Genomic DNA, 24,986 nt, shown 5'->3' on the forward strand with positions numbered 1-24,986 from the left:
AACATCTATTACATGCCAGAGCCTATGCTAGACCTTCAGGACTTTTGGTATTTTCTCAGCTTTTCTTTCATAATCATTTGAAAACCATCTAGTTCCTCAGGTTAAATAACTTGACGAACCCATAAGAAGTGGCTAAAAGTGACAGAACCAAAATCTTAACCAAAGTCTATGCCTGTTTCTTCACTGCACCCTAATGCAGTTCCCTTGAAAAGAGTCTCATCATTGAGAGGGAAACACAGAAGGAAATTTTTATTATTAGAAGTGGGGGTGAGGGGAGTGGGGCCGAGCAGGTGGTGGCCCTGGGAGAGAGTCCCAAGGAGCAGAGGTTGGGGATGTCTCAGTGAAGAGGGGCAGTTCATGAACAGAAGCTCCACCCCCAGCTGGGGGCTCTTGGGTTCGGCCAAGCCCCGGGCTAAAATGTGGAAACTGGGCGTTGACAAAGTACATAGGGATGTGGGCAATTCGGCCTGTGGACCAGCACTGCAGAAAGGGGAGAGAGAGGTCTTATCGGGCTGGGCCACACAGCAGCCAAGGCCCTCAGCTCCTCCACCTCACCCCTGAAAACCCCAGCAGCCTGGCCTACTCACCACACTGAGCAGAGCCCCTTTGCTGAAGGAAGGATGGAAAGTGATGCTCTGGGCCTGGGCTCCTGGCTCTCCCTGGATAATGCCACTGGGGGAAGAAGAAACAATAAGCAGGCACCTGGAGGCAGAGCTGGGATGTGGGTTTAGTGAGGGAAGGCTGGTGAGCCCAGATCTAATGGCCTGCCCAGCACTTACCAAGGAAGTAGCTCAAACACAGGGCTGTTTCGAGTGCGAAAAAGGAGGATGACTGGCTTACCGTCCTGGACCTGGGGATTTCCTGTAAGAAACGGATGCAGGAAGGAACCTAGAGGCTGAATCGCAGGGCAGGGGCAAAGAACTGCAGCCAGGTCATGGGCACTGGTAAGGTGCCTAGGGCCTGAGCATAGTCCTTCCTCCCCACCTCTTACCTTTCATGAGCACAGCCAGACGCTCCCCACTGGGGTCCCAGACCATGGAGTGAGCCTCTCCCCCGAGTCTATGGGTCAGAACAGTAGGTTGGGAGGGCTCAGCACGGTCTCCCACATTCCACTGCCTCTCCCCCTCACCCACTCAGCTCACCTTTCCTCTCCATGTGGTGTCTGTACTGTTGTCTCAGACAGATCTGCCACAATCGTTGCTGATTTTGCACCTCCAACACGCCCCTTTCCCTCACCTGTAGGTAAGGAAAGAGGCTCTTAAGTACAAGAAACGGGCATCTGACTTGTCCCCTGCCTCCTCTCCATCACAGGCATCAACACCTCTCATCCCCCAAGCTGCTTTCCTTCCCCTTATCCTTCAGAGTAGCATATTCCAGAGGGTTCCTGCCTCCCTCTGACTACCCCAGAGATGGTCTGCACCCTGAAGTGTTTCCCCTAACTCACCACAACGTTCTGGGAATGATAAGGAGTAAATCAGTGGTTCCCCCAATACAGTGAACAGCAGCCGATTTCCATCTGGGCTCCAGCAGCCTGTCTGGGATCAGGAAGCAAAAGGCAGGGGAAGGGTGGTCCATAGGGGAATGTATTGGTAAGAAGAAGAGAAGTAGAGGAGGTGGGGAGACAAGCTTGGGGAGTCAGGGGCCCAACTCCTCCCCAGCTTCTTTGAAACTCACTTGACATCGCCCTGACAGAGTAGGCCACCTCTCACAAGTCCACATCTGGGCCTCCCAGACTCTGCGCCAGAGAGAAGCAAATCACAGCTTAGGAGGTCTGGGTTCCAAAATTTAAACTTCGCTCCCTCTGTCAGTCCCGGGGTCAGGTCAAAAAATAGGAATGAGGACAGAAGGTCCTTCCTGCTGGACGTTCCAGGAGCCAAGTGCCTTTCTCCAGGTCATTCTTGCCCTCCCTCTGTCCTCCCACTCACCACTCACCGAAAGACAGCTGAAGGAGTGGAAGCCAGGACTTTGCTGCCATCTGGGGACCAGAGCAGGTTGGTAACGCCACCTCCCCGAAACCAGGGAAGGGGAACACAGGTCTCTGTTGAAACATCCCATACCTAGGGGAGTGGGGTCAAAAGAGTAGACAGGAAACTCAAGCACCCCATCATCTCACAGGGGCTCCCCTCTTTAAGGTACAAAGAACCAGAAAGGGAGGGAGCAGGAAAGGGGCTGTTAAAACAGGAGGAAATATGCCCTAGCCAGTTGCGCAGTGGTTAGAGCGTTGGCCTGTAGACTGAAGAGTCACGGGTCGATTCTGGTCAGAGGCACAAGGACACATACGGCAGTTGCAGGCTCGGTCCCCAGCCCTGATCGGGGCGATGTGTCCCTCTCACATCGATGTTTCTCTGACTCCCCTGCCCCCCAAACCCCTTCCACCCCAAAAGAGAAAACATCCTCGGGTGAGGATTAACAAAAAAAAAACAGGAGGAAAAATAGGTTTTGTGTTTACAATTATAGCAGGCGGAATGTTAAATCTGAGAGTCTGGATGATGCAGCTCCTTCCCTAGGTAAGTTTAAGACTGAAGGACAACTATCCCTCTCCTTCCTAAAGGATATTTTCCACCACTAGGCAAAGGCTCCTTCCTCAACCTGAGGAGTGGCTGCAACGACCAAAAGAAGGGTGGGGACCAACCTACCAAGATAGCAGCATCCACAGGTGAAGCTGAGAGGAGCCGCCCCCCACTGGGGGCCCAGGCCAAGCTGGTGACAGGTGTGTGCCCAGGGTGAGAGAGCACTTGGGCACAGCCAGAAGAGGGTCTGCCAAGAGGAAATAGGGAAGGAAGTCAGAAGACAACAAGAAGAAAGCCCCATGATTTTATTTCCTTGCCTCCTCCTGATAAAATTTCCAAAGCCCAGTGGCCCCTCGGAGCCCAAATCCAGGTTGGAGAAAATGAATAAGGATTGTGCAAGTTAAAGAAAAAAATAAGGAAAGGCAATGTCACCACCAGTAGGTCCATAGAGGAAAGTGGGTAAAAGGGAGTAAGCTTTCACTAGAGTCCTCAAGGAGAAATAAAACTTTCTGACCAGTAAAGCTAGAACTGGTAAGCTGGGGAGATGTCATGCTCCACCAGAGAAGACAGCCCTCTGCCCAAAGGACCATCTTGCCGGGTGCCTGGGATAAATTCTTCTCTTGCCAGAACCACCTGCCACTCCCCAGAACTCATCCTGTGCTGCAAAACCTGTGTTTTTGCCTTTCCTTCTAAGAACCAGTCTCCTGCCCTAACCGATTTGGCTCAGTGGAGAGTGGCGGACTGAAGGGTCCCAGGTTTGATTCCGGTCAAGGTTGCGGGCTCGATCCCCAGTAGGGAGTGTGCAGGAGGCAGCCAATCAATGATTCTCCTCATCATTGATGTTTCTCTCTCTCCCTCATCCCTCCTCTCTGAAATCAATAAAAATATGTATTTTTTAAATCAGCCTCCCTCCTCTGCTCCTCTGTTTTCTGCTTGCCATAAAGATGCTGCCCAGGGGTTGGCCTCCAACACGAGGCTGGGAACTACTTGAGGGCACCACTGTGTCTTAGCTTTGCATCTCCAGAGCCACATATTTGGCCTGACAGGTACAGGCCTCTGCCTCAATTAGTGCCACCCTCTCACTTCTCCACTTACCTAGAACCACTTTTAGCTCCAATGAGGTCTTAGGCCACTGATCTACAACTTATGCTTTACCATTACAGTAAATCATAGTTACCTTTCCAGTTCATAGAGACCTATCTTATTCTTTTCAGTAGCTCCCCTGTATTCTACTGAACAAATAACCATAATTTATTTAGACATGCCTCCACAAATGGACATTTCAGTTTTGCGGCAGCTTTTTAATGTTTTTTTACTGATTTTTAGAGAGGAAGGGAGAGGGAGAGAGAGAGAGAAACATAAATAATGAGCCCTGGCTGCTTTGGCTAAGTGGATAGAGCGTTGGCCTGTGGACTGAAGGGTCCAGGGTTCGATTCCAGTCAAGGGCATTTACCTCAGTTGTAGGCTCCCAGCCCTGGTTGGGTGTGTGTGTGGGAGGCAACCAATTGATGCGTCTCTCTCACATTGGTGTTTTTCTCTGTTTCTCCCTCTCCCTTCCACTCTAAGAAAAAAAAAAAAAACCAATGGAAAAAATGTCTTCAGGTAAGGATTAATAAAATAAATAAATAAATAATGAGAACAAATGATTGATCGGCTGCCTCCTGCATGCCCATGCTGGGGATCGAGCCCTCCACCCAGGTATGTGCCCTGACCAGGAATCGAACTGTGACCTCCTGGTTCATAGGTCAACGCTCAACCACTGAGCTACACCGGTTGGGCAGTTTCTTAGTTTTGACAAATGTAACATGGAAATATGTTTAAAATGGGGAAATTGCATGAAAGATATATCAAAACTCTCCACTATCTTTGCTAAAATCTAAAATCATCACCCTAGCTCAGCCGTGGGCAAACTACGGCCCGCGGGCCAGATCCGGCCCGTTCGGCTGTTCTATCCGGCCCGCGGAGCCGAAAGAGCGGAGGGTTCTCTTGCTCTCCCCTCCGCTCCTTCACCAGCAGCAGTGTTAACAACATGGCAACGTCGGGAAACACGGCCGCAGCTCCTTCTTCTGAGTCCAGCTTAAGAACCCACTGTGGCCCTCGAGTCAAAAAGTTTGCCCACCCCTGCCCTAGCTGGTTTGCTCAATGGATAGCGCATCGGCTGGTGGATTGAAGAGATCAATGATTCCCTCTCATCATTGATGTTTCTATCTCCCTCTCCCTTCCTCTCTGAAATCAATTTTTATTTTTTTATTTTATTTTTTTTAATAATACTTTATTGATTTTTTACAGAGAGGAAGGGAGAGAGATAGAGAGAGTTAGAAACATCGATGAGACAGAAACATCGATCAGCTGCCTCCTGCACATCTCCCACTGGGGATATGCCCGCAACCCAGGTACATGCCCTTGACCGGAATCGAACCTGGGACCCCTCAGTCCGCAGGCCGTCGCTCTATCCACTGAGCCAAACCGGTTTCGGCAATTTTTTAAAAATAAATAAAATTATACCAAAATAAAGTTCATTAAAAGTAAAAATTTAATCAGAAGGATTTCCTAATTTTTCTATGATCTGAATTAACCCTTTGCGGTCGTTTGTCTACTCTCAGCCACCAAAGCTTTCTTACCGTTCCAGTCGTATGTCTGCTCTCAGCCACCACAGCAAGGAACCGTACGAATCTTAACTCTATTCATTCATGTATCAGTTCATAATTTCTCTGAAAGCTCTTAAGTGTCTAAGTGACCTTGTCACGAACCAAAACATTGCCCCGACAAATCGGAGATATCGAAACTCAATATAAACAAACGCGGTCGTTCCACACTCGCCATGCAAAACACCGTGGCGAGTCAGTCACCTTTTTTTTTTTTTTTAAAAATATATTTATTGATTTTTTACAGAGAGGAAGGGAGAGAGAGAGAGAGCTAGAAACATCGATGAGAGAGAAACATCGATCAGCTGCCTCCTGCACATCTCCTACTGGGGATGCGCCCGCAACCCAGGTACATGCTCTTGACCGGAATCGAACCTGGGACCCTTCAGTCCGCAGGCCGACGCTCTATCCACTGAGCCAAACCGGTTCCGGCGAGTCAGTCACCTTTTGAGAGTGAAGAAATCGACAAGCTTCGGAGATACTTCGCAGAATTTCAAATAAAGCTTTACAAATTACGTTTAACTGTAATTAGGCATTCTCGCTTGTTAAGATATTTCAAAATAATACTCCAAAATGGCAAAAAGAAAGTTACCGAAAGAAGTGTACTGCGAATCTGAAAGTAACGATGAAGAGTTTTATTTTGGCACCTTGAATACTGACTCTGACGTAGAAAGTGATACTGTTTGTAGTGATTCTACTAGTAATGACGTAGTTCCAAAAAAGAATTAATAAATCTTGTTTATCCTTCATAATCTTGCATGTTATGTATCACGGCTCTTTCAATGGAAATTAGTTCCGACCAGTACGACACCCATGTCCAAATTTAATACGACCGCAAAGGGTTAAATAGCATGGAGATGATCTTTTCTTTGACAATTAGATAAAACTCTCATAAAACCATGTCAGCCTGGCATCTTTTTAGTGGTAGAGCTCATCCCTTTTAATTTCTTCAACAATCCACTTCAGTAGTTTATATTTTGCTAGAAAAGCGAAAACTTCCTTTAGATTTTCAAATCTCTTGGTCTAAACATGTATATAATATTCTTGCCGAAACCGGTTTGGCTCAGTGGATAGAGCGTCGGCCTGCGGACTGAAGGGTCCCAGGTTCGATTCCGGTCAGGGGCATGTACCTGGGTTGCGGGCGCATCCCCAATGGGAAATGTGCAGGAGGCAGCTGATCGATGTTTCTCTCTCATCGATGTTTCTAACTCTCTCTATCTCTCTCCCTTCCTCTCTGTAAAAAATCAATAAAATATATTTTAAAAAATATATATTCTTTAATAACTCTATTTTCTTCCATAGCTGTGGTTATCTCTCCATTCCCGTTCTAAAAATAGCATATGTACTTTGATTTTCTTTTAGGTCAACAAGGCTGACTAAAAGGTTTTTTTCTTTTCTTTTTTTTTTTTTTAATATATTTTATTGATTTTTTCACAGAGAGGAAGGGAGAGAGAAAGAGAGTTAGAAACATCGATCAGCTGCCTCCTGCATATCCCCCACTGGGGATGTGCCCGCAACTCAGGTACATGCCCTTGACCGGAATCGAACCTGGGACCTTTCAGTCCGAAGGCCGACGCTCTATCCACTGAGGCAAACCGGTTTCGGCAAAGGTTTTTTTCTTTATTCATAATTTAAACAACCAGTTTCTGGTTTTGTATTATTAATTCTGGGGGTTATTTTTCATTGGTTTCAATTTATATCCATATTAACTCCCCACCTTCCTTTAAACCTGTATCTGACAGTCTTCTAAAAGAGACAGCCTTTCCACTCCTTAATTCATAGATACACACTTCCCAGTATCCCAGGAGCCCCTACTTCTGTCCCTTTCTCTAGATTAAAGTGTTTAGCACCTCCACCTTGACCTTAGGTCTACTTCTCCCGTGGGAACTGCTGTGAGGACAAAGAACTTCTCCTCTGAGACCTCCTCACGACACCTAGCAGGGCCACAACCTTTAGGCCACGGTAAGACAGAGTGGGACTCACCTGGTAGACAAGGAGGTGGGGTCCAGGGTCCAGATGAGAATGCAGGTCTGGCAGGCCACAGCCAGGACAGAGGCGCTGAGGGGCTTCCAGGCCAGAGCGGCCACGTTTCGCTGCAGCCGGTGCTTCAGCGAGGGGACTATAGTGCTGCGAAGAAGGGGTTGGAGACCGAGTCACAACAGGAACACGAAGGCTCAGAGGAACTGAGTACAGCTGAGAGGCAAATCTAGAGAAGAAAGCTCATTACCCAGGGCTGGGGTATTGTGGGACAGGATAAGATAAAGGTTTTATCTGTTTGGATAGAGGACACATCCAGTTCCAGAAGGAGCCCTGTGGACCAGGCCCAGGCACTGCAGGACTCCCCTGGGACCAAGGCGGGACAGGGAAGTGGAGACTAAACCATGGAGACTGAAGAGTCAGAGCTTGCCCAGAAGGCCCCCACATACCTGTTAACATTATACACACGGATGGAATCATCTAGCAGGGCCACCGCAAACTTGTTGGTGTGGGGGTGCCATGCAAAGACCCGCAAGCAGCAGCTGGACCTGGGGCAGGAATGAGCATGAAGAGTCCCAATCTATACCTGTCCTTACCCCAACCCAGAAGCTTAGATTCCTTGTCATATAAGGACATTACTGTTTTTTACTTTTTCTTTTATTTTTTGGGGGAGGAAGGAGTGAGAATGTGGGAGGCAGTCAGGAAAGGGGTGGGAGGAATCTGTGCATAGACTTGTTCTCCCCAAAAGAAGCTGCAAGTTTCAGGACTTCCTTCCTACCAAAGTCTCAGAGCTGGTACACTCACCAATTTGTGACTTGGGCAAATTCAGCAATCAGATCTTCACTCCTGAGCTGTAAGATCAAATCGGATCAAGGATGCACTGGGACAAAAGGAGCTTATCCCCATAATGTTCCCCTGGACCACACCCCCTTCTGCAGGTTTCCCTCCCACCCACCCCGCCCTTAAGGAAATGGAGAGGGGGATGGGAGTGGGAAGGGCCAGGGGGGAAAGCTAAACTTACAGACAGGTGTGGGAACAGGGACCCATGGAGGGAGGAGGCCCATCGACAGAGTGCCAGGGCCCAACTGGACGCAGTCTTCACCCACTCAAACACTGTGGGGTTGAGGAAACAGCTCTGATTAAACCATTCACAGGGCTCTAACAGGGCACCCTCTTAGGTGAGGGATGAGCACTCCCCAGGTCCTTCTACCAAATAAGTGTTTTTGGACACCTCATTCTGGACACCCACTCTGGGATATGCGGGGTAGGTAGAGGGGAGGAGTAAAGATGGCAGCAGTGTAGACAACTGGCCAGGGAAAACAGGGCTAAAGGGAAAGGGGCTGGGCCAACAGGTACCAGGATGCGTTAGGGAGAATATGAAGGGGTGATGTCAATAGCAAAACTAGAGAGGGCTGGAGGGAGAAATACTTACCCTCCTCCTCCGAGTTGGCAATTTCATTCAGCACCCCAAACAGGCCCATATCACGCCTGATGAGAAGAGGAAGCTTCGAGTCAGAGTACTCTGATCTCTTCAGTCTACCTTCTACAAATGTCATTCAGTCACTCAATAAACATGTATTACGATTAAGAGAATTCACATTTATTGAGTAGCAACTATGTGCCATGCCCTTGATATATTGTTGTTTCATTTCATTATCACCCTAAAATGAGTATTCTGCACATTTTACCAAGTAGGCAACTAAGGCTCAGATGTCCTTCAGGGCCTTGTGAGCCAGTCAAGGAATAAAGACTAGCCCTACGTCAGTGAATGGAAAGCCGTGGAAGGATCACTAAGCAGAGGCATTTTAGAAAGATCAGTCTGGTGCAGATTAGAGGGGGTGTTTGGCAGACAAGGGAACACCCAGGTGTGGGGCATCAACTGCAAGTCCAGCCCAGGACACCAACATCTAAGGGACATCAGCAAGCGAAGCAGCAGCTGGAGGGGCAGAAAGTGAGAAAGGGCCCAGGACTGAATAACTTTCAGACAATGAATTGATATTAACTTCACTCACATACAAGAGACATGCAAATTAAATCATACTGTAATACCAAATATTGAAGTTTTTTTGTTTTAATATATTTTTATTGATCTCAGGGAGGAAGAGAGAGGGAGAGATAGAAACATCAATGATGAGAGAGAATCACTGATCGGCTGCCTCAGTGATGGCGAACCTATGACACGCAAACTCATTTTTTTGGTTGATTTTTCTTTGTTAAATGGCATTTAAATATATAAAATAAATACCAAAAATATAAGTCTTTGTTTTACTATGGTTGCAAATATAAAAAAGTTTCTATATGTGACACGGCACCAGAGTTAAGTTAGGGTTTTTCAAAATGCTGACACGCCGAGCTCAAAAGGTTCGCCATCACTGGGCTGCCTCCTGCACAACCCCTAGTGGGGATTGAGTCCACAACCCGGGCATGTGCCCTTGACCAGAATCAAAGCCGGGACCCTTCAGTCCACAGGCCAATGCTCTATTCACTAAGCCAAACCAGCTAGGGCCCAAATACTAAAGTTTGACAGCACTCTCATACACTGCTGGTAAGTCTATAAATATGAACAATTTCTTTTCTTTTTTCTTTGATATATATTTTTTCTTTTTTTAAAATAGATTTTTATTGATTTCAGAGAGGAAGGGAGGAGAGGGAAATAGAAACATAGATGATGACAGAGAATCATGGATCAGCTGCCTCCTGCATGCCCCACACTAGGGATCAAGCCTGCAACCCCGGCACGTGCCCTGACTGGGAATCGAACCTGGGACCCTTCAGTGAACAGGCCAACAGTCTATCCACTGAGCCAAACAGGCTAGGCCAGAGGATATTTTTTCCATTGATTTTTTTTTTTTTTTAGAGAATGGAAGGGAGAGAGAGAGAGAAGAGAAACATCAATGCAAGAGGCACACCGACTGGTTGTCTCCCACACACGTGCCCCGGTGCCCGGACTGGGGCTGGGGCTGGGGCTCAAGCTTGCAACCTGCAACCGAGGTACATACCCTTGACCGGAATCAAACCTCGCCCCAGGCTGACTCTCTAACCACTGAGCCAACCCGGCTAGGGCTACATATGCACAATTTCAAAGGACTATCTGACAACAGCACATGAAATTACAAGTGAACATACCCTTTGAAACCAGCTACTTCATTTGTAGGAATTCACTCTACAAATGACAATGATAATAGCTAACTCTCGAGGGGATTCGTATGGGCCAGGCATTGTTCTCTGTGTTTTACATCTACTAACTCATTTCATCATCACTACAACCTTGAGAGACAGGGGCCATTTTACAGATGAAGCAACTGAGGGGCAGAGTGAATAAGTAATTTGCCCAAGGTCACACAGCTAAAAGTGGCACAGGCAGGAAATGAATCCAGGCAGTATGGCTCCGCTCCTACGTGTGCAAAGTGAATGACCTAGGTACCAGGTCATTCGCTGCGACCTTCGAGCCAGCCTTGCTGAGTAGGGAGCAGGTTCACATAATCAAACCAGAAAGCAAGGCAAGTCACTGGAGCCGAAATGGAAAAACTGTTGCACAGCCTTGAGCTCTACAATGAGGACTGAGCCTAGCAGCAGAGGCAGAGGGGTGTGACCTCACCATCTCCAGGAGACCCTTTGCCATGTCTCACCAAATATTGATGCATCTCTTCCACACTTGCTCCCGGTGGTGGATGAAAGCAGTTCTTGTGCCATGGTCCAGCCTCCCAGGGTTCTTCAGGGGGTCCTTAGACAGGTTGAGGACAGGAAAATTGATCCACTATAACCCAGAAATGAGAGATTGGCAATGAGTCCGTCTCTTTCTGCTGAACTCCCTGCCCTCTCCGAACCATGGCTGGACTAAGGGTAAGAGGCTCCAGAGACCCATTTCCCATTTCCACAAATACAACACTTGAAAACCCGGAAAACAGCTCTTAGCTCTTATCTGTAAAACTACAATACTATTTCACAGGGTTGTTGTGATTATTAAATCTTATATTTGTGAGCACCTAACTCAGAGCCGCCTCCTCACAGAGTAAACGCTCAGTAAGTGTCCTTTTTTCTTCCTTTTCCTTCCCAGGAACACCACGGGGAAAAACAAAACTCTCCAAGTTGTGCTTTCCCAGTTCTCCCACTGATCCCAACTTCTCAGGACTTCTCCTGCACCCTCACATCCTCTCCACTCTCTCTAGGCCTGCCCCCCAGCTTCTCAGCACCCCTCATCCTCCAATCCCAGCCCTAAAATACATCCTGCTCTTCTATCCTTCTCCAGCCCGGGCCAGGCAGCGTCCAGTGCGCCAACGTGGGGACTGCAACCCCAACCCCGCCCCCGCCGCACAGCCTCGGGCCCCCGCTTCTCCCTGACTCCGCCCCCAGCCTGTAGGTCCCGCCCTCCCCGCCCCGGCCACCTGGCCCCGGAAGTCGGGAGGAGGATTCTCATAGCTGTTGCCTGTCACCAGCTCGTTATTGTGCTCGTATAGGGTGACTTGGCCCCTAGGCGGAGGCGGAGGGAACAACCCGAGGGAGCACATCTTGCCGGTCCCGCAGACGTCCGGAAGCGGCAACCTCGCGGACGCAGCGGCTCTCTCAGTTCCCGGGCTAGATTCGGATGCGTACGGGTAGCCGCCTGGGACAAACAGCGAAGTGAAGCCCAACGGAAGTGAAGAGAATGACGCAGAAGAAGGACGCTTGCGCAGTCGGGGGGGGGGGGGAATAGACTTCTAGCGCTTCCTCGCGCGCCGCCTGGCGGCTGCAGGGAAAACGGCGCGGACACGTCCGTACGGCCAACCCCTAGTTGAGACGTTTTTGTTTTTTTTTCCTGTGGGGCTGCTGTTTTTCCCAGTTCCGAATTCCCAAATGCCGTTTCCCACTCTCGCAGCGCTTGGAAAGCCCCAGTTGAGCCACGTTCAGGAAAGTACCTCATTTAACCCTCCCAGGACTGTGAATCGCACCGAGGAAAACAGAGACGGTCACATGGGCTGGAAAGCCTCCAGGAGAAGAAAAGTCACTGAGAGCGAGTAGTGCGGCCGCCAGAACCTAGGGCCCACAGGGCTAGGCGTCCTGGAAGGAAAAGGGGGAAACTGTTGGAAAACAGTAACATTTCCTGAGCATTTATTATAAGCGCTTGTATAATCTTTACAACAATTGTCCCCATGAGAACAAGACACTGAGAAATTTGACCTAAAAATATCACAACCAGGCATTCTAACTTCAGAATAAAAGCGAAATTGATCTTATTCCATCTAACTCCAAGGAGTCTAATGCAGAATGGGGGCTCCTCAGCTTACAGCTACATGACCTTGGGAAAAATCATTGAATTCTTTAAGCCTCTGCTTCCTTACTTGCAGAATGTTCTCATTATTTCATGTGGTTGTTTCCCATTCAAAATAATAGAAATGAAGCCATTTAATAAATTATAAACTGCTAAACAGATATCAGAGATCATTAGCCATAACTGTCATGGACTGGACGACTTAGGCATTGGTTCATTCATTTAACAAATGTTAATGAGCAAATTCCAAGGACCATACTCTGGGGACAGAGAAATTTTTTAAAAATATATTTTTATTGATATAGAGGAAGGGAGAGGGAGAGAGACATAGAAACATCAATGATGAGAGAATTGATCGGCTGCCTCCTGCACAACACCTACTGGGGATTGAGCCTGTAACCTGGGCATGTGCCCTTGACCAGAATCGAACCCAGAACCTTTCAGTCCTCAGGCTGATGCTCTGTCCACTGAGCCAAACCAGCAAGGGCGGGACAGAGAAATTTTTCAGGCACAGTCCTCACTCCCAAGAACTGCTCATCTCACTCTAGCCGGTTTGGCTCAGTGGATGCAGTGAACCTTCCTAATGCCGAGACCCTTTAATACAGTTCCTCATGTTGTGGTGACCCCCAACCATAAAATTATTTTCATTGCTACTTCATAACTAATCTTTCTACTGTTATGAATCGTCATGTAAATATCTGATATGCAGGATGTATTTTCATTGTTCGCGACCCACAGGTTGAGAACCGCTGGAGAGCCTTGGCTTGCGAACTGAAGGGCCCCAGGTTCAATTCCGGTCAAGGACACATGCCCGGGTTGTGGGTTGGATCCCCAGTGGGGGGCGTGCAGGGGGCAGCAGCGGATAGGTGATTCTCTTTCATCCTTGATGTTTCTATTTCTCCCTCTCCTTCTTTGAAATCAATAAAAAATATATATTTTTAAAAAAACAAAACAAAACACTGCTCATCTTATGGGAGGCTCTAGTGCGCATTATAGTTTAGCATTCTTAGCTTCTGTGTCTGCTGCTCCTTTCTACCAAGAGTTATTCCCAGGTCAGAAAACAAGGACTCTAGAATGTTAATGGCCATAGGATTCATCTGAGGATCTTGCTAAAATGCAGATTGAGTGGACCTCTGGGAAATTTGCTAAATTTCCAAAAAAGCTCCCAGGTGATACTGCACAGAACCACTTTGCTAGATCCGCTCCCTGTAGCCTGGGAAGTCACAGAAGGCTTCAAGAGCATACTGTAAAACCCTTTGGGGAGCTAGTTGGGAAAGCTCTCCTTGGGCAGGGGAGCAGGACAGGCTTGGCGGTAGGAGCCTGTGACTCTGACAGATGAGTGGAAAGCGCTGAGAACCCACCGCAAAGATTTTGTTTTGCCTCAGGCGTGGCACCATCCAACCCAAAGATACCCCCAAGAAATGACTGTGGCCTCGGCCTGCAACTCCCACCTCCCTTGGACGAAGCCTGATTTCCACCAACAGGTTGCGTTGTCATTTTTGGGTGGGTGCTTGCCCCACTGCAGGAGGATGCGCACTGCAGGAGGAACTGTGCTTTGTGCGTTCACCTCCCGCCGCCGCCTTCCCCATACTCCTTATTTAATGTTGGTAGAACGGTTTTCACAACTTGCGGATTCGAGGGAGACGGAAGCCCAGGCCTCGCGCGCTCCCCGCGAACCTCACCAGGGGGCGCGACGGCCCCGGCGACACAGCGCCTGTGACCCACAGCCCCGGGCGCCGGGAGCGCTTAGCGGGAGGTCTCCGCCAACCCCCGGCGACCCGGGCGGGGAACCGAGGCAGCGCCCGAGACTTCTGGCAGGGGCCCCCCACTTGGGGAGGCATCGCGGGAGCCCGGGTGCTTGGAGCCCGGCCGCCGCCCCTTCCCGGCGACCCGGCCGGGGCCGGTAACCAGGCGCACATGGCCCGCCCAGCCCTGTTTGTCCTGGCGGCGCGCCGCCGCTGTTTGAGGCGGTTTTTATCTCCCAGAAACCAGCAAAACCCCAAGCGGAGTCTAGGGAAGATGAAAGGGGCCGAGGGGCTGGGGAGGGGAGGACCGCGGGGCTGCGGCGGGCTGGAGCTGGCACCGGGCAGGCGGAGGCCGGGAGGCGAGCGGGCCAGGCCCTGGGGGGTCCCGGAGCGGGCGGGGCGGGAGGCCGGGGTCCACTCCCGGTCCCCTCTCGGGGGCGGCTTCCAGCGGCCCCCGCCCCCGCCCCGCCCCGGCCCCCCGAGACGTCGGAACGCGGATTTCTTCAAAGCGTCTTTGAAGCCGCGCCGGAGGGCAGGAGATTTCGCACCTGGCGGAGGGCGGCCGAGTGGGGAGGGGGCTCGCACCCCGAGACCGCCCGGCTCGCCGCCTCGGACACGCCGCCCCGGGCCCCCTCCTCCTCCCGCCCCCTCTGGCGCCGCCACGCGGCTCCCGAGCCCGCGAGAGGGACCGTAGGCTGGGGCGCCCTCGCAGTCGGGCCCGGGCCCGGGGGCGCGGCCCGGGGGCCCCCCTAGTCCAGCAGGGGAGCCCTAGGGGGTGAGGCCGCACAAAGCCCTATTGTGGCCGGGGGATGGCCGCCACAGAGTGGCTTTTGTTCCTCCGCTAACTCCGCGGCGGGCACGGCTGATTGCGGCCGGGACAGGGCGGGTGGCGTGCCAGGCCGGGGCGCCCGCGGGAGCCGCCCCCCGGTAGGTCTGGGGCCGGTGTGGGTCCGGGTCCCTCGCCGGGCCTGCAGGGCTCATGGCTGCCGAGTCCGAGAAAGAGCAGAGGAAGACGCCGCTCCGCCCTCCCACCCCGCGGAGAGCTCTCCGCGGCCCCGGCCCCCGCCGGAGAGCTGGCGGCGGAGCGGCTCCAGAGAGCGCCCAGGAGGAGCCCCCGACTGGCCGGGGAGGAATCCTGTGGCTCACCCTTTCCCCTTCCAATTCCCCTTTCCTCACCAGGACAAAGTTTAAAATCGAACTTTTATTTATTAAATTAAAAAAAGAAGAAGAAGAAAAGACTCCATGAGGGCATGATCCCTTCCCTTCCATTTTATTACCCTCTCCCCGAGCTCCAGCGGCTTTAACCCTTAAACTGGGGGCCTTGAGGGAGCAGGAGATAGAAAAGGAGGATCCAAAGTCACAGGAAAGGTATTCGAAGGCACGAAGCGGCTTTAAAGTCACTGGAGGTGGGAGCATCCAAAGTCCCAGGTTGGGGGCCTCGTCCGCACCCAAATCAGCTTAGGGGCCTACTAGTACGTCCTCCTAGCCCTATAACTTGTTTTTCGTGGCCTCGAGGCACCAGCCTTGTTCCCAGTGCCGTGCACAGAGTAGGCACTCAATAAATACTGGATTTACTGTCATCTGATCCCAGAGAAGCCTTCCCCACCTATTCTTCAGGAGAGGCGCCTCCAAACCAACGTCCTGTAAGGTGGGCTTCTCCAGTGAGCCTGTCTAAAATGGCAGCTGTAAATTCTCCATAACCATGGCAACAAGGGATTAGCCTGATGGGGTCATGGGGTCAGGGGAGGAGAAGTGGAAGAACTGGTTCTGGGTTTGAGGAAGCTGGGGTAATTCCAGTCCCCCCTCACCGCTCCATAGGACTTGAAGTTTCACAGCTTCTGGCTGGGGGTGGGAATATGAGGGAGTCCCTAATTGAGAGATACTCCATCACTCTTTAATTGATCAAGCTAACCAACCCTATTAGCAGATTCCACTAAAAGAGGAACCCCTTTAACTGAGACCCTGATGATAGAAATTCTATTAACAAGATCTCTACTAACACTTCTATACAGAGATGCATTTGGCTAAAATTTCCATAGCAGAAATGGACCTCCACCCCCCCTCCCCAGCTCACTCTACCTGACCTGTCATCATAACTTAGATAAATAGAATTATTATTATTATTAGTATTCATTTCTCTTGGAACATAGGGGTTAAATATACAGGCCTGGGGGCAGCCTCCCTGACCCTGGGGACACCCCATCTTTGGGATTAGATCCCCACTGGTCTGCCCCCCTTTTGGTACCCTGCTCCCTGCCAGGTCACTAACCCCAATCCCCCTAACTCTGGCCCCTAATGAAGAGGCCACCAGGGGGCAATAAATTATCATCATCATCGTTATCATCATTGTGTTTGTAAAAAGGAAGAATGCTCTGGAGCACCGGCAGCAGTGGAGTAAGAACTTGGGGGGACTGGAGCCTGGAAGCAAAGGGATAGTGGTAAATGAGCTTGGGAAGCAGAAAGGATGGATGTCAAGGAGTTAATAACATAGAAAAATAAAGTGTTGGGAGTCCACATGGTGTGGTAAGAGCAGAAGAGAGAGAAGCTGTGAGCAAGGGCAAGAGAAGAGTTTAGGACGCCAGAGTACAGAAATCCGGCACAAGGTGAGGGCCTAAGATGAGCGTTTATGGGACGGGCTTATGGCAAAGGGAAGAGGGGAGCTGAGGAGGCATGCAGGGAGGTACCCAGGCTCAGAATAGCCAGGGGAGAGATGGAGAGCACCCCAAAGGGCAGCATGCATGGGGCAAAGGAGTGAGGGGCAAGCAGTGGTCCACGGAGCCAGGAGAGACTGGCAAGCAGCCCTGGGACTGGAGACCCTCCACCCAGCTCAGATCTCCAGCAGGTTGCTCTGCTCCGGGCTGCCTTCGGGGGCTTTTTCTGGGGGTGCCGGAGAAGCTGAAGGTCGGGGTGTCTGGTTGGCCTCCTCTTCCCCCACGCTGCGGCCCTCCCCCAGCTCCTTGGAGCCGCTGGGTGGGGGCCCTGGGCCTGGCTCGCCGTGGGTGCGTTGGTGTTTGCTCAGGTGGTCACTCCGGGTAAAGCGCTTGGAGCAGAGCAGGCAGGTGAACTTTTTCTCCCGGGTGTGAGTGCGCACGTGGCGCTCCAGCTCGTCCGAACGGGTGAACCTCTTGCCACAGAAGAGCCAGTTGCAGACGAAGGGCCTCTCGCCCGTGTGCCAGCGTAAGTGCGCCTTCAGGTGCGAGGCCTTGCCGTACACCTTGCCACAGCCCGGGATGTGGCAGCTGTGGATGGGCTTTTTCCGCAGCCCAGCTGCTGCCGCCCCCAGGCGCTCTATCTCCTGGCAGTTAGGGCAGTCACAGGAGGAGCGCCCTGCTCCACTGCCCCCATAGCCACCACTGCCCCCTGTGCCTGTGCCACGAGGGGTTTTGGCTCCACCACTCCCCTCCAGCTGCCCACTATTGCCCACTGCCTTGGATTTATAGACATCTTGGGGTAAGACATGCTGAGGCCCTGGTTGCAGAAGGTGAGGAGCTGGGTAGGGGGCTGGATTAAGGGGGGCAAAGTCGGCTGGGTAGGTGGGTAGCTGGGGGTTCAAGGGAGGCTGGGCAGGGCCTGTGGGCAGTGTCCCTTGCAGCCCATCACCCTGGCCCTGCCCTCCTCCTAGCCAGTTACCCCCAGGGTGCATGTCCCACCAAGGTGTAGGAGCATTGCCAGGGCCTGGTGAGATGCCTGCATGGATGCCTGCCTTGTACCAGGAGCCATAGGGGTGTGCCATGTCCAGAGACGTGTAGACACTAGGCAGGCAGTCAGAAGAAGTGTGTCCCTTGGGCACTAGAAGCCCAGGATCCTGGGTGCCCGTGGGCCCAGGGAAAGAGTGAGAAAAGGGAGGGTAGTCATTGGCATAGCCCGAGGTGGGTGCTGGAGGACTGCCTGCCGGTGAGAGGAGCCCATTGGTGCCTGAAAAGGGGGCTGGGTAGGCATCCCCCATGGTTTTCGGAGCGGAGAGGTCACTGCCCACAGAGTACGGTTTCTTTGTGCCTGCTTTGCCCAGTGTTGTTGAGTCCCGCAGAGGGCTGGAGCCACCAAACTTGCTGCACGCCGCCGTCAGCATGGCCAGGGGACTGGAGCCATAGTGAGCTTCCTCCTGGGGAGACATGGAAGCACTGCTTAGGGGAGAGGAGGAGAATGCAGAGAGATGGTAAACTCTAGGGTTTCAGCCTCGACACAAGGAGAAGAGAGCAGAGGGGTCAGGGAGGAATTGGAGGGAATGGGGAAGTAGAGGTAAGAGGAGGGGCCCGCAAGGACTGGGTCCCAGGACAGCTCAGGCGGCATTGTGGAAGGAGAGCAGAAGCCAAGACTACCGCTTAACACCCAGCTAAGGAGGCTAGAGCGGGTTCACTGTGATGAAGCTGGGGGTGGGCAAAGGCCTCAGGGAAACAGGAGATGCCTCTTAAAGAGCCCGGAGAAGAGCTGCCACCTGGATGAGGTAAGAATTAGGGATCCTGACCCCGGGGAGTGGTCTGGGGCAGAGGCCATAGTCAGGGACTTGGGGAGGAAAGATGAGGCTCAAAGAGCAGCCTGGGAAGGGGGAAAATATTAGGGGACTGTAGTGACCCCCATTCCAGATTTTCCCAGCATTACCCCCGTATTTCACTTCCTGTCTCCACTTCAGCTCCCGACTAAGGCAGTGGCCCAGGCCGGTCTCCCCAAGGCCTTGTCCTCATGTCCCTGGTAAGGAATCTCTTGGCAGGGACCCTGAGCCTTGGGAGCAAGAGGAAGCGATGGCTGAGACACTGAGACATTGAGAGGGAACAGGGCTGCCGCCAAGCCAAGACTGTGGCTGAGGCAAGAATGTCTTTCAAGCGGGCAGTGGGCACCTCCTGCTTCTTCGTGGAGCCAGCTGGTACCCCTTTTGTGGGGTGGAAGAGCTTGAAGTCCTCATGCCCCTCCGGGGTAAGAAATCGGGGTGGCTGTGATACAGGCTCACAGCCACACTCCTCCATGCCTCAGTGTCCCCGAACACCTAGCCCACAGCCCAAGTAGCTGGTCTCTCTTCACCCTTCCGACACAGTGAGTGAAGAAACCTATGAGGATGTAGGGCATGAGGGTCTTCTAGAATGCCTAATGCCCATCCTGCTGTTGCTGCCAGACTAGTCCTCCCTCAGGAGCCTGGTACCCCTCCCTGGGACAGCCTGGGAGGAGGTGCCCTCCAGAATTCCTGGCTGGCATAGATAGGCATCCATTACTGAGAATCCCACCGCCCCCCAAAAAAGATGTCCTCAAAGGCTGACCCTGGACAGTTCCCTGACTGGGATCCTCAAAAGCCGATGTACTTGGTGGTGCCTTCAGTAAAGCTGAAAAGGAACCCAGGCGCCCAGGGTTCCCAGACCTGCCTGCCAGCATGTGTGTGTGTGACACCAATCCTCAAGGCAGGGCTAGGCAGGGTCAACACTCCTGCACTGCTCCCCAAGTGCAAACCTATGCTCCCCCTGCCCAACTACCCCATGGACATGGACTCCCAAATCTGAGGCACCACAACCTTCCTCAGACCTGGCCCCGATGAAAGCCCTGGTGCTTCCCAGCCAGGGTTCCCCTGGAGCCTCTGATGCCCCAAGCAGAGGGTGGGCTGAGGCGGGGTAGCAGCTGGGGCAGGAGCAGGGTCCCAGCAGAAAGGGAGTGAGGAACATGGAGTAGGAAGGGGAGAGGCAGAGACGCAGAGACGCAGAGACGCAGAGATGCGGGAGCCCAGCACCGGGCACAGGGCGAGGAACTGATGTAAAAGCCCCCAGAGGTGGGGGAAGGGAAACAGAGGGGAAACTGGCTTTGGGGCAGAACCGGCAGGGACCCAAAAGAGCAGAAAGGTGGAAAGACAAAAGGGAGGGAGCTAGAGGAAACCAGTATAAACAAAGAGAGGTGATGGAAAGAGACTGGGCTAGGAAGGCAAAGGAAAACAGAGAGGAAAAGGAGGAAGAGAAAAGGGGGAGGAGGAGGGGAGGGAAGAAAGCAGATTTCCTACCTAAGAAAACCACCGCGGTGCTGGGCCCCAAAACACCCCCAGACCAGGCCGCTTCTCCCGCCTTCTCCCCCTGACCGCCCCCTCCCCCTCTGCCCAGCCCGGGGCCGGCTCCAGTTGGTTTCCCTGCGGTCGGTTTATTTTTAAAAACGCCGACGCCGTCCCCCGCCCGGCCCTCACACTGTGGCCACAGGGGCCTCAGCCAAGCCCAGGGACCCCACCCAGCTGTGGGGAGGGGAGGAGGGGTGAAAGAAGGCAAGCAGCCCCAGGCCAACAGGAGACCCCGGCCCTGGAGGCGAGAAAAAGGGAGTGAGACGTCAGGCCCGCTCAGGCTGTTCTAGGAGCCAGGAGCTGGGCCCCTGGCTGTTTAACCATAGACTCGGTTTTCTTCTCTGGCTGCTTGCGCTCTCCTGAGAAGTGGGGAGAGGGTCCTGGAGAGGGGTTCTAAATATGAGCCCTCATACCTAATCAAACGCATGACCTTTTCAGGGCCCAGGAGTCTTACCTTCCAATTGTTTTTCCGCCTCCCTTCTCCCACCCGCTATTCCTTAAACAACAACCCCGAGCAGACTTCAAGTTTGGAGGGGGACCTCTGAAGGAGGAACAAGAGGAGCTGTCCCAGCTCTCTCAGCCAGATGTGCGGCTGGGAAGGTGTTCACAGTGCCAGGCTGACCTCCCACTGGAATATTCACTCACTGTACATCTGAGGTCTGACTGGCCATAGGTTCTGAGCACCCAAGTTTCCAGTTGTCCCAGTTTCCAACTGTCCACTTTTTCAACCTCCTCCCAAGTTGTTTAGTTCTCCCAACTTCCAATTCTCCATCTCCATCTGGCCCTGACCGCCATGTCCCCCTGCTCCCTGTTTTCTTGCATCTCACTCAGGCCAGGTGAGCTTCCCATCAAGCAGCCACTGCTTCCCTGTCTGAACCCCAAGTTCTTCCCACTGTCAAAGATCCCACCCAGCCCTAACCGGTTTGGCTCCGTGGATAGAGCATCGGCCTGCGGACTGAGAGGTCCCAGGTTCAATTCCGGTCAAGAACATGTGCCTTGGTTGCAGGCACATCCCCAGTGGGGAGTGTGCAGGAGGCAGCTGATGGATGTTTCTCTCTCATCGATGTTTCTAACTCTCTATCCTTCTCTCTTCCTCTCTGTAAAAAATCAATAAAATATATTTTAAAGCCCTAGCTGGTTTGGCTCAGTGGATAGAGCGTTGGCCTGTGGACTGAGGGGTCCCAGGTTCGATTCTGGTCAAGGGCATGTACCTTGGATGCGGGCACATCCCCAGTGGGGAGTGTGCAGGAGGCAGCTGATTGATGTTTCTCTCTCATCCGATGTTTCTGACTCTCTATCCCTCTCCCTTCCTCTCTGTAAAAAATCAATAAAATATATTTTAAAAATATATATATTAAAAAAAAAAAAGATCCCACCCATACCAAGCTGAGGGCTTCCTGGTGGTGGTGGCTGCAGAGAAGGGGAAGGAAAGTTGAGGGCCCAGGTGCCCCCAAATTGGTAAAAGACACAGAGGGACTGGAATGCCTTTATGTTGGAACATCTCCAGCTCACAGGGAGTGAGGGACATGGAAACCCAGTTTTCATGGCACATTCCTCTTGCCAAGTGCTATCCCAGTCTGTTGTCTTTCCAGCAGGCCTTTGGGTCCCTTTCCCCCAGGCACCAGTGCCACGCTGGCAACTCTGGTGTGACGCCCACACCCACTGACACTGCCCCTGTCTTGGGTGGACCTAGGATTTCCATGCACCTTAGTCCTCCTGCTTCCTCAAGACCAACCGGTGTTTCAATGATGGCTCAATATAGAGTCTAGTGGAGAGATGACAGGGAGAGCAGTTTGCTCTCATTGCAACACTTGGGACTCCTGACTGGGTACAGAGCACTGACAAGGGACATGGCGTCCACCCCATTTGCTTGTATGTCATTCTCTCAAATTCAGTCACAAACTCTCTTTCTGCCTTACACATACACCATTCCCCACCTGGACTCACAAATATGTCCCAGCTTACACACACACACACACACACACACACACACACACACACACACACCCCTGTGCTCTCTAAAAGCCAGCCACGCATGCAGTCACTGCTTTACATTCTAACACTTACACTCAGGCCAATAAACACAGGCATTAAGACTCCGGTGCCATCTCACACACACCTCTCCTGCAGGCTGAATGAGTTGGCTTCCTGTTTGGCCCATCACCCCTGGGACCTGAGCTAGGGCACAGGAGACAGCCATGGGGGCTTCTGAGGTGCCCACGGATATGGAAGATTCAAGGCCACATAAGGGAGGGCTCTCTGGCTACAAATTCCTGTGGTGGGACCCAGACAGCAGGTCAGAGATGGTGACTGAGAAACAGAGTCAGAGGCCGAGAAGCGGAGAAAACTCAGGACGTTATAAAACAGGCTCTGGATTGCTGAGTCCCCCTTTCCAACTATGTGCCATGATTCCCTCAGGAGCCCTGGTAGAATCAGTGATTTCTCAAGACCCCTAAATCCCGACCCCGCTGGTACCCTAGTTCCCTCCATGCCCAGTGCCAGAGGAAAGAGATGCTGGGGTCCCAGCCTGGAGGGGAAGTGGCCCAGTCCGCCCTGGAGCCTCCCACTCCCAAAATAGAGCTGAGTTTGTCTTTGGCTGAAAGCTAAATATTTGTGAGCCGGGCAGGCGGCCTCAGACCCTGGCCCTCCTCCTTGGTTCCTCTCAGGCCTGGGCCCAGTTCCTCTGGTCAGCCCCCGCTCAGGCACTGGAGCACAGGGCTGCCCTTCTCCCTTTTCTCATAGCCCACCTCCTCTCCTATACACACCAGCCCAGAAGCCCAGCCCCTTCCCACCTACAGACTGACAAGACACTGCTCAGGCTGAGTTCCAGGAGAGAGGACCCCCAAGGAACTGAACCCAATTGTCACTCTGTGCCCGCTCAACCAGTCCCATCACCTTCTCTTTCTCCCCCTGTATGCTACCAGCTTACCTATCTCCCACCCTTCTTTCCCCACCCGCCCCCTCCACTAGCTCCTTTCTCCATCCCCTTTGCATTCCTCAGAGTTGGTGTGCTTGGTTGACCTTAGGGGTCCTGCCTTCTTTTTGCCTAATCTCCTCTCCTCTTCCTTAGACTGCTCTCTGACCCCTGATCCTGATCTCCCTCCCTCCCCGTCCTTTCTCCTGCCCCCTTCTCCCCCTCCTCTAACCCCACTCCTCTCTCCTCATCAGAGGGACCCTTGAGAGTGACAAGCACCACAGCAACTGTCTGAGTGAGTTGGGAGGTGGGGGGCGGGCGGGGAGGGAGTAGGACCATTGAGATTGTGGCTGGTGTCCTGGGAGGGAGAGGGGGCAGTTACCTCAAGCAGGGAGGACGCCATCCTGAGGCTGGGGAACGGGTCCCAAGGAGCCAGGCAGATGGAGAGAGCCGAGCCGGAGAAAGAAGGAGAGGGAGAGGGAGGGAGAATGGGAGAATGGGAGAGAAGAGATCTAAAGTTAGAAGGGACTGGGGGGGTGGGAGTGGGGGGGCTGCTCTCTGTCTGTAGGGATCCACCCTCTAATTACAGCTTTCCCAGAGGAGAAGGCTCCGGATCCAATGAGCAGGGCGAGAGAGGGAGGCAGAGGGTCCAAATTTCCTGCTCCATTTGCTGAGCTCCCCAAAGAAGGGATCTGGGCGGGAGAGGAGAAAGGGCTCCCCGGGAAGGGGTGGAAGCCGGAGGGGGACAAGGACATGGACAAGTAGTCAGGGCGTCCTGGGGGCTGCTGAGGAGAAGGGTTGAAAGGTTGGTGGGCCCAGGCGTCCCACACCCCTGCCCCCAGCAACCCCATGGGCATCTATGGGAACCCCTCCCAGCGGTCCCCAGTGTCAGATACCTGGGGGATCTGGGGCTGGGTGTCCTGGGTCTCTCCTCCCTGGAGGTCTGGCAGTGGGAGTGCAGGCAGGAGGTGGCCTGAGGGTCCTGGGAGGGCTCGGCTCCTCTCCCAGGCCAGCTCCACTCTTGCTGCCACTTGGGCTCCAATCCTACAATCCTACTGACTCCGGCGTCCTGGCTGCTGCTCGGCTGCTGCTCCTGCTGCTGAGGCTGCTGCTGCCGCTGCCGCCGCTGAGGGAAGGAACAGGAGGGAAAAGGAACAAACCCCAAACCACTAATTAGAGATCCAGGGGGGGGATGGGGGACTGGGGACGACACTCACACAGAGAGACTGGAACACACAGCACACACACTCATGGACAAACATAGGATGATGCATGCACACGTACCCGGAGTGCTACCCACACGGACACAGCCGCTGTCATGAATGAACACAGACAAACTCACACACAAATGAGCTCAGTGACATGGCTGGAGGCACACACACCACATACACACCAAGTTGACCACAGAGATGCTGGTTTCCCCAGTCACCCGCCTCTAGATCAGGAGAGCAGTGTGTATGTGCATGTGTGTGTGAACATGCATGTGTGTGTGTGTACATGTGTGTTATGAAAGACAGGAGGGAGAACTCCGGGGTGAAGGCTTTTGCTGCCCAGGCTTTTAGGATCACTGAGGTAGGTCCCAGAGCAAGGCCTGGAGGAAGGGATAGAGTGGAGGAGGGCTTGGCACAGGCTGGGCATTCCCCAGTCTTCTTCCCAATGCCTCCTAGGAAGTGGCACCTAGGCCTACCTCACTCTATGGAGCAGAACCTGGATCTTCTGATTCTGGGGAAATTAAGGCAGGCAGGAATGAGAGTGGGAGTAGAAAGTCATTGACTCAACTCATCCATGCCCAAGCCTGGCCCCTTTGGATTAAGCCCCCAAAAAGGCATGTCCTTCCTAGCCTCCATTATTCCTTGCCAGTTACCCTCCCGAGACCCCTCTTGGCCACACATCAAATCATCCCTTGGTGGAGAGTTCTCATGAGC

General features: G+C 52.7%; 2 protein-coding genes across 5 annotated transcripts; both read right to left on the reverse strand.

The window, feature by feature from the left end:
- Positions 1 to 222: 222 nt before the first annotated feature.
- Positions 223 to 11,768, reverse strand: AAAS (aladin WD repeat nucleoporin). 3 transcript variants are annotated; one of them, XM_059683033.1, is made up of 16 exons: positions 11,518 to 11,768; positions 10,762 to 10,856; positions 8,565 to 8,620; positions 8,154 to 8,245; positions 7,937 to 7,983; positions 7,582 to 7,680; positions 7,139 to 7,282; positions 2,637 to 2,757; positions 1,933 to 2,057; positions 1,675 to 1,735; positions 1,445 to 1,535; positions 1,143 to 1,236; positions 992 to 1,059; positions 780 to 861; positions 588 to 672; positions 223 to 480 (listed from the first exon to the last, which is right to left on the reverse strand). In XM_059683033.1, exons 1-16 carry the CDS (start codon positions 11,638 to 11,640, stop codon positions 256 to 258), a joined length of 1,608 nt encoding a protein of 535 aa, XP_059539016.1. In that variant the 5' UTR covers positions 11,641 to 11,768; the 3' UTR covers positions 223 to 255. The 3 variants fall into 3 exon arrangements, with proteins under 3 accessions (XP_059539016.1, XP_059539015.1, XP_059539017.1); XM_059683032.1 differs by having other exon boundaries at positions 10,762 to 10,889; positions 11,518 to 11,767; XM_059683034.1 differs by lacking the exon at positions 11,518 to 11,768 and adding an exon at positions 11,124 to 11,339 and having other exon boundaries at positions 10,762 to 10,889.
- Positions 11,769 to 15,311: 3,543 nt separating this feature from the next.
- Positions 15,312 to 24,121, reverse strand: SP7 (Sp7 transcription factor). 2 transcript variants are annotated; one of them, XM_059683039.1, is made up of 3 exons: positions 23,958 to 24,121; positions 23,444 to 23,471; positions 15,312 to 18,227 (listed from the first exon to the last, which is right to left on the reverse strand). In XM_059683039.1, exons 2-3 carry the CDS (start codon positions 23,462 to 23,464, stop codon positions 16,953 to 16,955), a joined length of 1,296 nt encoding a protein of 431 aa, XP_059539022.1. In that variant the 5' UTR covers positions 23,465 to 23,471; positions 23,958 to 24,121; the 3' UTR covers positions 15,312 to 16,952. The 2 variants fall into 2 exon arrangements, with proteins under 2 accessions (XP_059539022.1, XP_059539023.1); XM_059683040.1 differs by lacking the exon at positions 23,444 to 23,471.
- Positions 24,122 to 24,986: the final 865 nt, after the last annotated feature.

The sequence above is a fragment of the Myotis daubentonii genome, chromosome 2 (assembly GCF_963259705.1).
Source record: "Myotis daubentonii chromosome 2, mMyoDau2.1, whole genome shotgun sequence".
Classification (NCBI taxonomy): domain Eukaryota; kingdom Metazoa; phylum Chordata; class Mammalia; order Chiroptera; family Vespertilionidae; genus Myotis; species Myotis daubentonii.